This window comes from Gouania willdenowi, chromosome 4 (assembly GCF_900634775.1).
Source record: "Gouania willdenowi chromosome 4, fGouWil2.1, whole genome shotgun sequence".
Taxonomy (NCBI): Eukaryota; Metazoa; Chordata; class Actinopteri; order Blenniiformes; family Gobiesocidae; genus Gouania; species Gouania willdenowi.
In genome coordinates, this window is record NC_041047.1 from 41,693,125 (window position 1) to 41,711,427 (window position 18,303).

The 18,303-nt window shown below is 40.9% G+C and overlaps 1 protein-coding gene across 5 annotated transcripts in view; it reads right to left on the reverse strand.

Moving 5' to 3' along the window:
- naaladl2 (N-acetylated alpha-linked acidic dipeptidase like 2) overlaps positions 1-18,303 on the reverse strand; it is a 703,949-nt gene that overhangs the window by 334,032 nt on the left and 351,614 nt on the right. For all 5 annotated transcript variants that reach the window (XR_003673909.1, XM_028444647.1, XM_028444645.1 and 2 more), the window contains one exon: positions 8,818-8,937. Coding sequence is in view for 4 of the 5 variants with exons in the window: in XM_028444647.1 (XP_028300448.1) it covers positions 8,818-8,937 (120 nt within the window). In the remaining variant the exon portion in view is untranslated. The remainder of the gene's footprint in view (positions 1-8,817; positions 8,938-18,303) is intronic.

The window sequence follows — 18,303 nt, forward strand, 5'->3', positions numbered from 1 at the left end:
GCCCAGCGATCCTGCTCCTCCTGATTCTAGTTTTCCCAATCCACTCAATATTTCAACTCGGCCATTTTTCTGCTGTCCGCCGCTTCTCGCACGTCTACATTTGTGCTTCTGCAGACTCCCAAACGCCTGTGTTTGTGTGTTCTCAGAACCAAAGGGAGGTGATACAAAGACACTCCAACGACGCGCGCTCCACCGGACACAGAAACGTCAGAGGCCACAAAAACATCATCACGACGAATCGCAGATTGGTTACACAGGAAAAACAACATTACAGATGACACAAAAAGTGTGTCCAATCTGATGCCAAATTCACCAAATTCTATCACCAAAACAATCAAATTTGGCCTCAACCTGAATAGATGACCAAACAGTGTATTCAGACTATATACAGTACATAGGTAAACTAGCTTACCTCAAAGGCAAAATCCCTCAATAACAACCTCAAAAGGTTGATCTGTAACCATTCAACCAGAAAACCTTACAGTTCACATCTCAAAGTTAGCGTACCTACCAACGTACTACTTTGTATAGAGACTTCCGAATTTAAGCAGAGGCTGAGCTAAATTAGGACATAGGAAAAACTGCTCCTTTCTTTTCTTCTCCATCTCTGTCTTTAAAACATAATTTTTTTGTTTATTTAAATGCACCACACTTTTGTTTCTGTGTGCGCACCAGGAGTAAAATCAAGGCCACACCTTTCAAGTAAACCCTTTATTTTCTGCATTCAACACAACATTATCATGCCTACATGAAGGACATGTACTGTACACACCAGCCTGGCCTCGTCGGACTCCAGCAGATCCTGCCTACCCCAGTCCTCCAACCCTGAGGGCCCTGCTTCCTCTCATCTGTTGACCCCTCTTTGCAACCTGGAGGACTCCATTCCTCCACAACTGACGATCGTGGCTCCTTCCCTGGAGTTTCTGCCACCCCGTGAGACCCCTACGCCAGGTTTCTTCAATTCTTTTTCCAGGAACGTAATTGATTAGAATTTTGAAGGATCGAGAATCTAATCAAAAGGGGGGAGATGTAGGAGGTCATGTTTAAGACAGATACCACGGCACACTTTTTGACCACTTGGTCAGGAAGAGTTTCCTCCTTTTTCCCTTTCAAACAGAGACAAAAAAGGAGCTGTGTCATGTTCTGTTGGTTAAGTTTCGTTATTCTGTGTCTTTGTTTATTTTGAGTCTAGTCTTGTGTGTTAACTCTTGTCTGTGTTTCAGGGATTCCTGCTTGTGGCTCCACCCCCAGTGATGTCTGTGTGAGTGCTTGGTGATTGAGTAGCTCCCTCATGTTTGCACCCAGGTGTGGCCCATTCCTAATCAGGCCTCCTCCACTATTTAATGAGTGCTTGATCACAGTGTGGTTGCTGGTTTGTTGTGTGTGATGTCTGGTTAGTTGTCTCCTTCCGTGTTCCTGGTCTTGCTCCCTGTTCCTACTCCCCTGTTTTTTGGATTTAAGTTTGGATTTTGATTTTGGATTTTTTGAATTAAAAACATGGATTGGTTCCAAGAACGGTATGCCTCCATCCTGCCTCCATCTCTCCTTGCATTTGGGTCCACAACAACAGCAAACCGTGACAGAACGAACCAGCCACAAGTGGATCCAGCGGAGATAGATTTGGCAGAGATGGACCTGGCTGAAAGGACTTCATACTGGCAGAGCTACCTACTGGAGGCCAGGGAAGATCTGTGGTATGGATGGGAGGACGAGCCTGTAGGGCAGGGGTGTCAAACTCCAGTCCTCGAGGGCCGGATTCCTGAGACTTTTAGATGTGTCTAAAACACTCCTGTCCTACTCAAACACTCCTGGTGGAGACCAATGTGTTGTGATCAAGCTCTGCAGAAGCATGATGACGAGCCATTCATTTGATTCAGGTGTGTTGGAGCAGCGACACATCTAAAAGTCTGAGGAATCCGGCCCTCGAGGACTGGAGTTTGACACCCCTGCTGTAGGGCATCCCTACTGGGGAACTCGACTGGCTTTGGGAGGACCCCGGAGCCTACAACGAGGTAAAGGTCGGTCGAGAAGGAAGGGTCAGCCCCGCCAGTCTCCTAGCTCCCAGGCCAGCGTCCCTGTGTCTCCTAGCTCCCAGGCCAGCGTCCCTGTGTCTCCTAGCTCCCAGGCTAGCGTCCCTGTGTCTCCTAGCTCCCAGGCTAGCGTCCCTGTGTCTCCTAGCTCCCGGGCTAGCGTCCCTGTGTCTCCTAGCTCCCGGGCTAGCGTCCCTGTGTCTCCTAGCTCCCGGGCTAGCGTCCCTGTGTCTCCTAGCTCCCGGGCTAGCGTCCCTGTGTCTCCTAGCTCCCGGGCTAGCGTCCCTGTGTCTCCTAGCTCCCGGGCTAGCGTCCCTGTGTCTCCTAGCTCCCGGGCTAGCGTCCCTGTGTCACCTAGCTCCCGGGCAAGCGTTCCTGTGTCTCCTAGCTCCCGGGCTAGCGTTCCTGTGTCTCCTAGCTCCCGGGCTAGCGTTCCTGTTTCTCCTAGCTCCCGGGCTAGCGTTCCTGTTTCTCCTAGCTCCCGGGCTAGCGTTCCTGTGTCTCCTAGCTCCCGGGCTAGCGTTCCTGTTTCTCCTAGCTCCCGGGCTAGCGTTCCTGTTTCTCCTAGCTCCCGGGCTAGCGTTCCTGTTTCTCCTAGCTCCCGGGCTAGCGTTCCTGTGTCTCCTAGCTCCCAGGCTAGCGTTCCAGTCCCGGCTCCACGCACCCGGCCGCCGCCTGCCCTGCCGCCAGTCCCGGCTCCCCGCACCCGGCCGCCGCCTGCCCTGCCGCCTAGTCCCGGCTCCCCGCACCCGGCCGCCGCCTGCCCTGCCGCCAGTCCCGGCTCCCCGCACCCGGCCGCCGCCTGCCCTGCCGCCAGTCCCGGCTCCCCGCACCCGGCCGCCGCCTGCCCTGCCGCCAGTCCCGGCTCCCCGCACCAGGCCGCCGCCTGCCCTGCCGCCAGTCCCGGCTCCCCGCACCAGGCCGCCGCCTGCCCTGCCGCCAGTGCCGGCTCCCCGCACCAGGCCGCCGCCTGCCCTGCCGCCAGCGCCGGCCCCCCGCACCAGGCCGCCAACTCCCAGTTTTCCCGGCCCGCCGGAGGTCTTCCCGCCTGTCCCGTCTGAGCCCTCTTCGCCGGAGGTCTTCCCGCCTGTCCCGTCTGAGCCCTCTTCGCCGGAGGTCTTCCCGCCTGCCCCGTCTGAGCCCTCTTCGCCGGAGGTCTTCCCGCCTGCCTCGTCTGAGCCCTCTTCGCCGGAGGTCTTCCCGCCTGCCTCGTCTGAGCCCTCTTCGCCCGGCCCGCCGGAGGTCTTCCCGCCTGCCTCGCCGGCTCCGCCTCATGGGAGGCCGCCGGACTCCTGGTCCCCTGCCTCGCCGGCTCCGCCTCATGGGAGGCCGCCGGACTCCTGGTCCCCTGCCTCGCCGGCTCCGCCTCATGGGAGGCCGCCGGAACTGTTTTGACCCCCCTCCGGGTCCCCCGTCCACCCACCCTAGGTTGGTGTTTGGGTGGTTAGATTTTTTTTGTTGTTTTGAGAGCGTTTGGAACCCGCTCCTTAAAGGGGGGTTATGTCATGTTCTGTTGGTTAAGTTTCGTTATTCTGTGTCTTTGTTTATTTTGAGTCTAGTCTTGTGTGTTAACTCTTGTCTGTGTTTCAGGGGATTCCTGCTTGTGGCTCCACCCCCCAGTGATGTCTGTGTGAGTGCTTGGTGATTGAGTAGCTCCCTCATGTTTGCACCCAGGTGTGGCCCATTCCTAATCAGGCCTCCTCCACTATTTAATGAGTGCTTGGTCACAGTGTGGTTGCTGGTTCGTTGTGTGTGATGTCTGGTTAGTTGTCTCCTTCCGTGTTCCTGATCTTGCTCCCTGTTCCTACTCCCCTGTTTTTTGGATTTAAGTTTGGATTTTGATTTTGGATTTTTTGAATTAAAAACATGGATTGGTTCCAAGAACGGTATGCCTCCATCCTGCCTCCATCTCTCCTTGCATTTGGGTCCACAACAACAGCAAACCGTGACAAGCTGAGTACAGGAATTTATGACTGTTCTTCCCCCACTCCTCCTTGAAGCACATGGCAGAATCTTTCCCTTTGTGTTCTACTGTTCTCCAAGAATTAACAATGAAACATCCTAAAAGCGGACACAAATTTCTGATAAAATTTTGAAATGCATTTTTCTACACTGTCACTAACTCTCTTTATTCACAGAAAATCAAGGAAATCCTTAGAATAAGATCATATAATTGTTTTTACAGTTAAAGTTTTCATAAACAATATCTCTCATTAACTTTGCATTAAGTATATCATGTTTGGTGCCAGAATAACCAGGAAAAAATGATCTCTGCTTTCGTCTCGTTTTGAAAGTTATAATCTAACTGGTTTCTGAGTTATATTCATATTTCTTGTTCCAAAATGTTTCTCATCCATTCATCCCTTATCAAAAACACATGATAGCCACAACCCACAAAACATCCAAAGCAATCTAATTGGCTCCCAAAAACAAGTTGACCAATAGAATCGCCTAGACCACAATAAAACCGAAGCGCAAAATTCAAATCATTGGATTTTGGTGGTGGCTGCTAAGATGCCCACTGCAGTGTTATGTACGTCTTCTTTAATCTTTTATTTTCTTTTTAACAAAGTGTTTTCTTTCATTAGACCTTTTAAACAAGCTTGTGCATCCCAGAGATAAAACCTCCTGTTCCAACTGAAGATGCTGAACACTGAACCAAGAACCTTGCCTGAAGGAGCTGAACCAACACAAGAACCTAGCCTGAAGGAGCTGAACCAACACAAGAACCTAGCCTGAAGGAGCTAAACCAACACAAAACCTAGCCTGAAGGACCTAAACCAACACAGAACCTAGCCTGAAGGAGCTAAACCAACACAAGAACCTAGCCTGAAGGAGCTAAACCAACACAAGAACCTAGCCTGAAGGAGCTAAACCAACACAAAACCTAGCCTGAAGGAGCTAAACCAACACAAAACCTAGCCTGAAGGAGCTAAACCAACACAAGAACCTAGCCTGAAGGAGCTAAACCAACACAAGAACCTAGCCTGAAGGAGCTAAACCAACACAAGAACCTAGCCTGAAGGAGCTAAACCAACACAAGAACCTAGCCTGAAGGAGCTGAACCAACACAAGAACCTAGCCTGAAGGAGCTGAACCAACACAAGAACCTAGCCTGAAGGAGCTAAACCAACACAAGAACCTAGCCTGAAGGAGCTGAACCAACACAAGAACCTAGCCTGAAGGAGCTCATTAAAAAGAGAACTGTGCTTCCTTCCATCCTGCTTTCTAATGTCCGCTCCCTGGAGAAAAAACTGGACCTGAAGCTGGATTTAAATGCTGCTTATACACCAGCAACAATGGTGAGTTGAACATGTCACTAATGTAAAACTACTGACTGTAAAATGCAGACATGCTCTCCCTGATTTGTTCTAACTTTTGGTAGTCTATAAAACTCTACATGTTTTTCCCTGTCTGACTGATTAGTACAGACCAAAAGACAGCAATAATTCAAGATTTCCTCTCAAAATTCGGGATTTGCCCATCTGCGTACTGCTTGGAATCCTGCTATTTATCTCCAAAATGGCGACTTCGGGTTGATTACGTGCCGTGAAAGCCCTTTATATATTGTATGTTTGTATATGTTAAATTCAGTGTGGGTCAAGAGTATTTTTATGTATTTTATAAGCAGGCTTGTTTTATGACTGTATATACACATTTGTAAATGCCTTGAATGTTGCCAAATTTTAATAAAGGCTAAATTGAAATTAAGCAACTTTATTTGTATTTATTTACAACTAAGGTGTAGCATTAACACAAGTCTACCACATTCATAATGTTATTTTGCGTTAAGTTAATTGAACTAAATAATGTTAAATAAACCTAATTTTGTGTATGTAAATCCAACATAATGTTGTTGTGTTTTTGCTATGTAATAATATAATGTAGCTTTAAAGTAAGGCACTTATGTAAGATTTACTAAATATGTGTTGTTCACATTAATAGTGTTTTACCTTTCCATTTTAAACAATGCAGTTGACATAACGTAGTTAAGTAAAATCAACTTTTCTTTTCTTAGAGTGTACTTTTCTTTCCTTCTTTCTCTACTAAGCTTTTACCTTTAAAGTGTTTATACATTTATCCTTAGTTTAGTGAGCGTAGCGCTCTTTTAGCTTTATTGTGTTTAGGTTGTGTGTGTAGGTTTTAACTTGTTTTGATTAATAAATGTTTATACTTTGAGAAGTTGTCTGTGGTTTATGAAAATATTACAATCATAAGGTTTGTTATATGGAGAGTAGTTAGTCTTGACAAGAGTTCACAACCCTGGATGACAAGGTATTAATAACTAATTAGGTGAAACACTTTAACTCGCACCTCCAACGGCAAATTACTGCAATATTATTAATAATTAATATTATAAATCTTATCACTCCTTGTCCAAGCTCATCCTCCTACAAATGCATTTTATCATGATTTAATTATCGCAATTCAATTGATATTTTGACTCTGTTAATTGTTGAATTTTGAATAAAAGGTTTAACGTAATCTTTGATTCCTCTGATTCATTAAAGCTGTGATGATGGTGTAGATTGCTGTTTGAATTCACTTTTCCCTGGTTTCAAATTAATGGGTTTAGTCTAAAAACTTAGACATAATTATCCTGTTAACAGGAGCGGCACCCCACAAAAGTTGAAGTAATATTGATAATCATAATTAATATTCTTATTTATATAACCCATTATCAATAACGTATCCTCCTGCACCATTTTCAGCAGTGGTTCCTAAACTAGGTTTTTCTACAAACAAAGTCAGCACTATAACAGTCAACTGATGTTATTAAGAACAGCCATGAATGTTGTTCTTCCCGTGACTCCTCCTGGGACACAGAATTGTGATGTTTGTTGCATTTTAATGATGCAAAGGTCGAAAAAATGAAAACTTCGTCATTCAGACAGCAGTCGCATTATAAAATATCAGATATGTGTCAGATTTAGGAGCACATATGAAAGTGGTCTTAGTAGGATTAGTGCTGTTCAAACGGTCTTTAACAGATCAGATACAGGTCGCATACAAAGAAAAAAAAATGTGATTTGGGGCACATCGGCCTGCAGTCTGAACTTACGTAGCATACAGCAGTTTCTGCAGAATAGGGTTTATGATGGAAATCCTTCAGTTTCCATAATATTATGGCTAATCCCTACATTGCACTAAAGTTAAAATCACATTTGGCTTGTGGGGCCACAGTGCACAGTGGTGTAGTCAAAGACATCTGTCCCACAATAAGAGCTTTCATTCCCTGGCCCTGATGAAAGCTGGACTCGGCATCAGCAGAACGCTGTGACCCTGCACAGGACAGAGCTGCTACACAAGATGAATGAATGAATAAATAGTACTGCTAGCCCTATAGATTATTACTCTAAATATTTTTAATGAAGCAGAAATGTATTTTCAGACATCAAATTACATTAAACCATTAGGATACAAAATCACTTAACCATCAAAGCACTAATACAGTGATGTAAACCTCATTTTAGTTCAGGGGCCAACTATAAATCAGATTTTAGGTGGGAAAACAAGCAATTTCAACAATAAGTTCCCCAAGTTTGCACTTTGATGTAAAAGATAAACATTATAAGTGTATAAGGTGCCCACAATATCCAAGTCGTAAGTGACAGATTTCAGTCCCAGCAGGATTTTTTCTTTTAGATTTCAGATTTGACTTTGTGACTAACTTTTTTATTTAATTTCTGGAAATTATGAGAAGTTATTTCAGAAAAATTGAGTCCTTTGAACACTTTGAGATTTGAATTGACTGTAGTTGTGATAAAAGCATTGGGAAAATTGCGATTCTCCAAATATTGTGAATTTTTAATGAATAAGTGTATTTAAAAGGACTGAGATATCTACCACTGAATTATTTGGTAATCTACACAATAATTCATGTTTTTTTCTGTCATATTTTACTTTCCTGCAGGCGGCCAAATTGGGCCGGATTCGGCCCCCGAGCCTTGAGTTTGACACTTGTGCACTAATAGGGCGACCGTGGCTCAGGTGGTAGTGGGTCGTCTTCTGATCAAGAGGTTGGGGGTTCGATCCCAGTACCTGACTGTGTCGAAGTGTCCTTGGGCAAGACACTGAACCCTAAGTTGCTCGACTAGCGCCTTGCATGGCAGTCCTGTCCCACTATTGTGTAAATGTGAGAGTGAATGGGTGAATGCGCTGATATGTAAAGCGCTTTGAGACCGCTTCAGTGTGGTGATAAAGCGCTATATAAAATCAAGTCCATTTACCATTTAGTCAATTTAATAAATGCAGTAGCACAATGCTTCATTGGCATGAGATGATCCTGGGTCCTATGTGAAGCCTTCTATACCTTATAGTCTGCTTTCTGTAATTAAATTAGATCTGATTTAATGGCAAGTGAAGATACATTTATGAGTAATTAAGAAGTAAGTAGATGTTTATGTTTTAATTAACTGATTGGAATTCATATTTTCCCTGTCACGTCCTAATTGATGGGGAAATGCATTGAATGTGGCTCACATCCAAAGACAGACAGGACTAATCAATCAACGCATTGCTGATGGTAGTCCTCGTTAAGGCAAATGGATTCAGACTTCAGTGCACGGAGGAGTTATAGATAGTCAGGTGTGGAATATTTATGACCAAGATAATGAACGTATTATTGTGGTGTGACATGTAATTATTCAGTTACTTTAAAACTTGCTCACATCCATCTTCTCGCTGGATATTTTCCTCTCAGGTTGATACTGTGAAGATGATGGTCTCATGCTGGATTTCTTTGACCAAGTGGATGTAAAAACCAGCTTTTAGGATTTCATCTTACCTTGTACAGCAAAGGAGCGTGGCCAAGCTTGAGCAGAGCGATGTGACTGCTGTGATTGGAGCGGTGTTTGGCAGACCTCAGGTCATTCATACTGCCATACTGGACGTCCACCACCTCTCCCTGATGTGGAACAGCAGAGGCTTTCGTGAGTACTTTGAGTTATGCAAATATTTAAGCATAATTAATGACACATATTAGGATGTGGATTATTATCATCAGCCAATAAGTACAATATTATTCTACTTTGTATTTTTCTAGGTCATCTCTATTGCCTCCTTCAGATGGAAAAGACACCGTTTTTATTCAACACATACTACTTTCAGCTGATTAGTTCATTTTATTTATTTATTTTGCTTTGATACATTGAATCTGGCTCTTTGATACTCTACCTACTACTGATCATCACACTTATTGATCAGAGCTCCACTTATCCTTCTGACTTCCGCATAATGGTTTGAACCCCGTCAGTCCTTGCTTGTGATTGGTCGCAGCGTGTGCAAGTCAAATGATGTCAACAAAACAATAGTGTAGTATAATAAAGCACATCCAGCTTTGCTAATTCTGGCCCTCTGATTGGTCAGTGATTCTAAAGCAGCAAAAAAAGAGAGATTAGGTGTACTGTTAACATACGCAATACATTAGAAGAGTTGTATTATCTTCAAAAGTGTTATATTTATACTTAAATACACTTTAAAAGGGTTAAGTAACCAAAAAAAAATTGATTTTCTTTTTTTTTAGTTGCTCGTGTGCACCCCTTGCATTCAGCTTTAGTTGCATCAATTAACGACACACGTGCACTGGGGGCGACTGACAAGGTCTTTATTTTATTTCTATAGCAACACTAACCACTGATTCACATGTTCAATCAACAACTGAATTGTCTCATGAAGCTGCCAAGACTCCTAAAAAACAAAGATGGATAGTTGAATAAAAAACAGAATGCTGCCAATAACAATATTATAAAATAGCACAAGCACAACTGTAAAACCCAATTACTCTTATTTTGACAAAGTAAGTGGTTACACCAGAACTAGCAGAGGAACTAAACACGTAAACACCAAATACAATTTTTCAATCTTCTATTACCGGTAACCTTACAGCAGAAAAGGCATATGCAGAGTTTGCATTGCATTGAGCATTGCCTTCTTAAGATAATGCACATAATATACAAATATTTTAATTTGTTGTTATTTTTTTCCTCTCAAGTCATGTGACCATTATCTTCCTTTCAAGGCTACGTTATTGAGATTTTATTTTTATAAAATAGTTTTATGCTGCTTTGATACTAACATATTACTGTTAGTTGCATGTCACAGATGTTAGTTCTACCTATTCAGTGAAATGGTCCCAAACTTTTGAGACTTTATGTTGCTCTTCACAATGTAAATGGTGAAGCAACACTGTGCCCAGCAGTTCATGTATGGTACTGCAGCAAAAAATGGAGCAGAAAGATTTTTTCATGAATTTACAACATTAAACAACGTATTATTTTATGTTACACACATTGAGGTTGGCGCGAATCTTGAGAAGGTTTATATATTTAATTCTGTTTTTGATTTTGCCCCTCCGCTTAGACTCCGCCTATGAGAAAAAGTCTTCCTGAATAAAACACAATGAACTCCAGGTTTTTGCTGAAAAAAAACCTCATTTATTTAGCCACTCTGGAACATTTAAACTACTTATAATAGAGTACAACATTTCTACAGACTGCTGATCTGTCCTTGTGTTCTGCAGGCGCTTGGTTTGTCCTGCGTTATAAAGTTTCTTTATGATGAACACAGAGGTTTAAAGGCCAATTCACCTTGTTCTTAAAATGTTATCCTTGAGAGGATTGGTATCTAATCACCCCGTTCCTTTACTTGCTCACTGTAAATGTAATAGATGCATTGGTGCAGCAGAGCACGCACACGCATGCGCACACACGCACACATACGTATTGTTAATTTAGGCCTTCAGTTAACATAGCCTTGGTGCTTTTGGTCTGTGGGAGCAAACCAGACCATCCGAGTCTAAGTGGATTTGAATCCCCTTTTCCACTTGAGAAACTCTTTCGAATCAATACTGCCAACCTTTAGAAGAATGTCCTTTAAACTTTACAACTTCTGCAACTTTGTGTGCACTTGGTGTTTTTCACTGACTGAACCAGTGTTGTAGTCAGTGAGTTTAGCGTGACCCGAGGAGATGTTGGAGAAAGTTAAAGCACAACTTCTTTGGGGCATCTCTTATTATTACTGCCATTGCAGCAGCAATCCACTCTGCATCAACTGGGCTCTATTCATTTTTCATGTGGCCTGGAGGCGAGCGTAACGCAATGCTGCCGCTTGAAGCCAGTGAGCGTTGGAGAACCCAGGATAAGGAAGCAAGCAGGAGATTTATCGCCTCTGTCTGCATTTGCATCATAAAAAGTCTTCTTTTCATACTGTAGGCAATGGAACTGTACAGAGTAAGAAACTTACAGGGTTGGGGTCAATTATTATTGTAATTACATATTTGCTAAACAATTACAATTATGACATACATGTAATTTAAATTGCAATTGAAAAAATGTGTTGTAATTGTAATTAAATTGTAATTGAGTTCAGATAAAGGAGTTTGTAATTGAATTGGAATGGAAATTCTATAAAAACTGTCAATTACAATTTAAAGGGGCAGTATTATGCACATAACATGCACTTTATAATGGTTTTGCTAGAGTGTTATACATTCCTTTAGCCTCATTCAGAGGGCCAAAGTTGAAAAAGTTGTTTCCTCCCTCCAAGTTGGATTGTTTCCCCCTTATGATGTCATAAAGGGGAAACTCTTCCTCCTGACACATCTGGCTCCTCCTACCTGTAATGAGAACGCGAGCTCCTCCCTCTCAAACTACCTCACAGGGAAAACAAAGACAGCAAAGTCAGGTTAATACTACAGTTAATATCACAGTTTCTATCTTTAGGTTCAGTATATAGATTTATATAGATAAACTGAAGAGCTCTCACAATCAGTTTCACTTTTAGTAGCCGTTATACCACCTTGTATCACCTTTATGGAATGATCTGACTTTTTTGTGACCCAATGCGACGCAGCGTTTGGACAAAACAATGGACTATCATCTTAAATGGACTAGTTCTGTGGTCAGTAGAGGTGAGGAGGAGAAGGAAGACTGTTGATGATTTACTGCTGCTGCTATGATAAATACACACGCTGAAGCGAAGCTGAAGTAGAGTGTGTGTGTCTATGCCCACTCACGCATATGTATGAGGGCCCAAAAAACAGTCTGTTTTTAGGAGCGCTCTGAAAGTGACTTTTCAGAGGACTAAAACTCCAGAAAACAGGCGAGTTTGGGAAAATAAACCTGAAATACTATGTTGTTGGGTTCTCACAACAAATGGAGATGGATGAAAAATAGCATAATACTGGACCTTTAATGAAATGCTAACCTGTGGAACCATGTTACAGTTCCATGGCTTACACATACGTAGTTATCAAATATGTTTCATATCAAGTTTACCTGTATGTTCTCTTGAGGACACCCACACTACAAATATTAAAACCAATAATTTCATTGATTAGGAAGCCTAACAAGGTAACCAAAAGATGAAAAAGAAATTAGATGATAGATAATAGGTTTTAGTGTATTTTACAGCTGATTTAAGACATGGATCATAACAGAAACATTATCATAAGATGTGCTAACAGAAAGCTAACACAAGAGGCATGTCTTGTTTTATGGGGTAATTCATTAAAGGCTCAGTAATTGTGATTCATTGTAATTGTACTTTTGTAATTGAGAGCATAATTGTAATTTACTTTCAGGGGTAAGTTAATAATTGTAATTTTAATTGTAATTGGAAAAAATACCGGTCATCGTAATCATAATTGAGTTGTAATTAAACATGGATAATTGAAGACATAATTGTAATTTAAAAATGGAATTGACCCCAACCCTGAACTATACACACGTATTTCCCTGTGCAGTGTAATAAAGTTAATGATGGAAGTATCCTTCATCTGTTTGAAACTGGGAGACTCACTCTTACAGTCAGACAAGGAAGACAGTGATTGGTTGACTCCACTTTGTTCTAGGTGGTAACCAGTGTTCCCCGTGATACCACCTCACTTTACCGCACATTTAATGTTGTTCCGTGTAAAACCCTAAATAAACATCCATTGTTTTGCTGCAACTTTCATTGAAAACACCAGAAATGTGTTGTGAAGTAACTTTGTCATAGTTTTGGGGGCAAACCCAATAAATCTTAATAAGAATGAAGTAAATACTGTTCTATGCATCCGTCTACAGAACTCTACATCCCACAATGCAATAAACAAAACTTTTCCAACAATGTCAATAGGGCTATGTTGACACTGCAGGTCATTTCCATTTTTTTGCTCATATGTGATATGTATCTGATTTTTTTCTTGTCTATGTGAACAGTACAATTCCAATTTTTGCAAATCCAACCCAGGCCACTTTCACATATGGATATAAATTTGATATGTGTCTGACATTTTGCACTGCGATTGATGTCTGAATGGCGAGGTCTCATTCTCTCTGACCGTTACATCATCAAAAAGCGAGAACGTCATAATTCTGCGTCCTGGGTGGAGCGTCGAGGGACGCAGAATTGAAACTTCATATTTTTAAATGCGTTATTGAATATTCTTTTGTTTAATTATTATTACCTTATTGTAAACAACCATAACAACTGTCAAAATTAGGGAGTGGGCTTCTACTAGTTGGGGGCCCAGGGCAAGTGTGACCCCTTCCCTATTGGTAAGTCCGCCTCTGATTATACATACATATTATCAGATCCTCACACACACAGAGAGGCACGCATCCACATTTACTTCTGCAAAAAAAGTGCATGCCTGCATGTGTATGTAGTACCTCAGGACCTTTTTTGTACATGCAGGTCACTTCAGGGTCAAACTGATCGAAGATGTATTTCATTTGTAAATATGAACAAGCACACAAAAAATTACAGCATAAATTTGGTTTTATTGATCTGAGGCCGACATAATGTCTCTATTTGATGAATAATTGTAGTGTGTTTGAGACCAAAAAATTATATGGCTTAGTCAGACTCGTGTTGGTGACTTTATTGTGCAGGTCCGCCCAAAAGTGCAAAAAATGGATTTACCGACACCAGATCCACATGCAGTTCTTTGTACAATTAATATATAATTTACAGCTTTCTCAGTCTTTTTCCAGGAGTTGGTACCTGTCATGTACTCAGCTCCCCTTCAAGCACACACACTACTCCTCTGGTGCTGAAGTCCCATTGAGGGGTCATTTGATCTTTATACCTATAAAGCCCACAGAAGGGTCACTTGACCCAAAGGTTTTTACCTAACACCTTCTCCTAAGCTGCAAACAGACGCTTTTGTTATGTAAACAAGGCACCACAGGAGGGGGAGCCACTTTTTTTTGTGTGTGTGTGTGTGTGTGTGTGTGTGTCATTTCAGCTCTCACTGCCTCACTCAGCATTGGTCGGAACATACAGTGAAGAAAATAAGTATTTGAACACCCTGCTATTTTGCAAGTTCTCCCACTTAGAAATCATGGAGGGGTCTGGAATTTTCATGGAAGGTGCATGTCCACTGTATGAGAGATAACCTACAAAGAAAAATCCAGAAATCACAATCTATGATTTTTTAACAATTTATTCGTGTGATGGTTGACCTGACACTTTTCCCAGGATCAGGTGTGGGAGGTTGTTGAAGAAGAATTTGATTTGATTTGCGTGCCTCTTTTTGTGCCACAGTCAGACAATTGAGCAACAAACAAGTGAAATCTGCATTACAGTTGATGATACTCATATCCAATGTGAGAAGCAGTATTATAGCTAGAGCTCCTCTGCTTCCTACTCTTGTATTTTCTCTATTTACTTTTATTATTGATAGTTTTTTATTTTAACAACTGTAAAGTGTTTGTGAAATGTGCTTATAAATAAAATGTATTGTTATTATTGGTAGTAAAGATAGATTTTCAAATCTGAAAAGCACAGTGAGTTCTCACTTTGAAAAGGTAAATTTACGAGGTTCACCATTCTCTAACCAGGTCCATGATTATTTTTATTAAGATATTTTTTTACAAATTTGAAGGAAGTGCACAAGATGGACAGGCCAATAAGTGAAACAGCACTGTTTAGGTGATTGATTTTTTAGCTTATGTGCAGCATTAGCTTTAGCAGCTAACTGATCACTTCTACTTTGGAGAACAAATGCTGAAGTACTGAACCAGAGCGAGAGTGTGAAAAGGCTTGTAGAGTGTGAAAAATTCCTCTCCCCCTCCCCTGCTGTGTCCTCCAGCAATGGTCACATTGCTTCATTTACAAATGAAAGGATGCTGATTGTTGGTGTCAGTTTGAGCTGAGGGTCTTTTGACCCATTGCTGGGACTTATAGGAGGTCTGGAAAATCCTGGGACTTCTAGTGTTATAGAGCATGAAGCCCCTCCCCCAACACAATTAAGGAAGAAAACCAACAGTCTCTCTACATACAGAAACCAAATCACAAGATAATTCATTTTGAAAATTTACAAAAATAACTAAAGACAATCTTATATTTACTGAAGACTCAAAATTCCCCAAAAGAGAAAAATAAAAGAATTCTGTAATAATTTCTCATGCTCACTCATGTGGTTCTCTGGTATTCACTAATGACTTATTAGACACATTTGTTGCAGACTTTACATTCTTTAACACTTTTTTAAAGCAGTGTATATTTATGGAGCTTGTGATTGGCTGATTTTTCATGGTGACTTACGTTGTTCCTTCCGCTGTGGTAGACGTTAAAATCTCAGTTATTAATCTAACAGAACTTGTAACTGTGTCACATCCTGCTGCTCTTTAGGAAGATAAACTCTCTGTCACATTTTACAACGTCTTTACACCAATTATTTGTTTTTTTTCCAGCAGAACGTCTTCATTTATCATCTCTCTTCTGAGTTGTTTTCGGGTTTGTTGTCGCTGTCAGCACTAATCTCGCGATAACTGCCACCCAGGCTACTTCAGATGACAGTTCTCGCGAGGCTAGTGATGGCGTTCAGTTTAGTAAGGCATCTTTTAATTATTATTACATTAAAATGCGGGATATTTACGGGAAAATACTAATCCAGGAAGAGGGGTAAAATACAGGAGTTTCCTGGCTAAAACGGGATACTTGACAGGTATGACTAAACACAACTGCATAAATTCTTCCTTTTTGCTTCCTCCTCCTATTTCTCATGCTTCTTTGTACTCACACATGATGTGCTGCAATAATCCTTGTAACTTGTAGCAGAAGCTCTTTAAAGGTAATCAGTTTTTATAATCATTTGCATTTGCTGTTTTTTTATGCTTCTGTGAAAAGGTTTATTCAGCTATTTATGTACTTTTAACTGCGTAAAAGGCTTTAAACTTTGGAAAAAAAAACTTTTTTCATTTGAGTGCAGCACCCCTAATTGTGAAAGCTTTAAAGTCCAAGGCTCAAATGTTTTTTTGAAAAGCATATTGAATATGAAGTGACTCCCATCAATAGTCACCCTCTTAAGCTTCTCAAATATTAAAATGTTGCTTTTGTAGCAGAGTGACTGAAACCAGTGGAGAACAGCACAAAAGAATCAGCCGTAAAACTCCAATGAAATACAAGTACTAACACGAGAGCAGGCACAAGAAGGAAAAAATAAAGGCACAATTGGAATGGCTCGCTCTAATCTGAGAAATAGGAAATATCTGATTTCAGATAAGAGCTCAGACAATGACTCTCCAGAAAGGCACAGCATTCTCAGAGCACTCGAGGACAATCACACAATTAAAATATGTGCAGAGCTGAGCTTCCATGGAACATTGTCCTTTCAACTCAACAAGCTTTATTCCAATAAGTAGGGTTTTCATTTTATATATGTATAATAAAATTACAATTATTTTATATCCTCAGAAAATCAATAATTATCTTCTCAATTACTAAAGTTCAATTACAATTAATTACTGAGCCTGAAATAAATACCCTAATAAAAGTTAACCTTCCTGTTGTGTTAGCTTTCTGTTAGCATCTCTTATGATAACGGGACCTTAATCATCTGTAAAATACACTAAAAAATAAATATCATCTAATTTATTTCCCATCTATTGATTACCATGTTAGGCTTCCTAATCAATGGTTTCAATATTTTTGACGAGGGTGTCTAAGGTTTTTTTGTGTCTGTATAGTCCTAAAGTTATATTCTTTCAAATGATAAAATGTGTGAAAACTTGATAAGAAACATATTTAATTAATTGTTCACGACACGTGTAGAACTGTGCATAGAACTCTAACATGGTTCTCCATATATATATATAATTTTAAAACAACACTTAATCTTGAAATGCCAATTAAATTAAAGTTAAAGAGCATTACTGATTAGAATGTCAAATTGTGGCTCGTTGTTTCAAGAACACTGTGAAAGAAGAGACATCCTCATGCTGTATTCTTGTGTAAAATATATAAATAACTGTATATAAGTAGTTCAGAACATTAAACAGTCTGGCCTGTAATACAGAGCTAGATAAGTATATAGTGAAAGGCAGGAGTGGAGATGTGTTCAAATGCTCATGAAAAGCAGCACAGACAGAAAGACAAAGTGTACAGAGAACTCACCAGAACACAAACTTGGACACTGATTTCTGCTGTGAGGGTTTTCACAGCTGCTGTCAGTGTGACGCTAATGTGAAATCAAAGCAGTTCAAACGATAACTTAAGCAATACCAAACCTATATTTAGCTGCTTTTCAAAGTTTTGTATCGAAAAAGAATAAAATCCTGACTTTAAATGCAACAAACTAAAATAAAATGTTTCTTTTCTTAGACCAAACCATTTGATTCAGGTTTTTTCATGGAAAAATAGATTTTAAAAAGATTGAGAATTTGTGATGTGCTCAGGAACGTTTGTCTTTTTTGTTTGTTCTTTCACAACATTCAACAATGGAGTAGCAACCAGTTGCCGTGCCGTCGCCGGCTCTCCACCCACAATACCGTACACTCAACGTCATGGCCCATACTTCCTGTTTTTAGTCTGCTCTGAGCGCACTTGCGTCCACAACATACCTAATCACACTAGGCTTTGATTGGAAAAACACTAGCTACGTTTCCATTACCCTTGGAAATACGCAAAATCTGAATAGCGCAACAAAAACTGGTAATGGCAATGGCTGAATTTCAAAAAAGCATTCAAATATCTCTAAAAAGTTTTGACGCTTTCATGAGGAGGTTTTTCAGACGTTTCAATATTGAAATGTGTGGCAAAAGCGCTATGGAACTACTCTCAGACAAAACATGCGGTACGTGTAAACAGAAGAGCAGAACGAGACATTTCTAAGCATTATACTTTGCGCCACATTAGAGGTGAAACAACAAAGGAATACAAAGTGTTAAAAGGAGGTTCTAAGCGTCTGTCTTTCTGCAGCGGTCTCACGGGATGAGATTTCACGTGAGTTAGGAGGCTCCTGCCCAAAACAATGTTCAATGAAATTTAGAAATATCACTTTTAT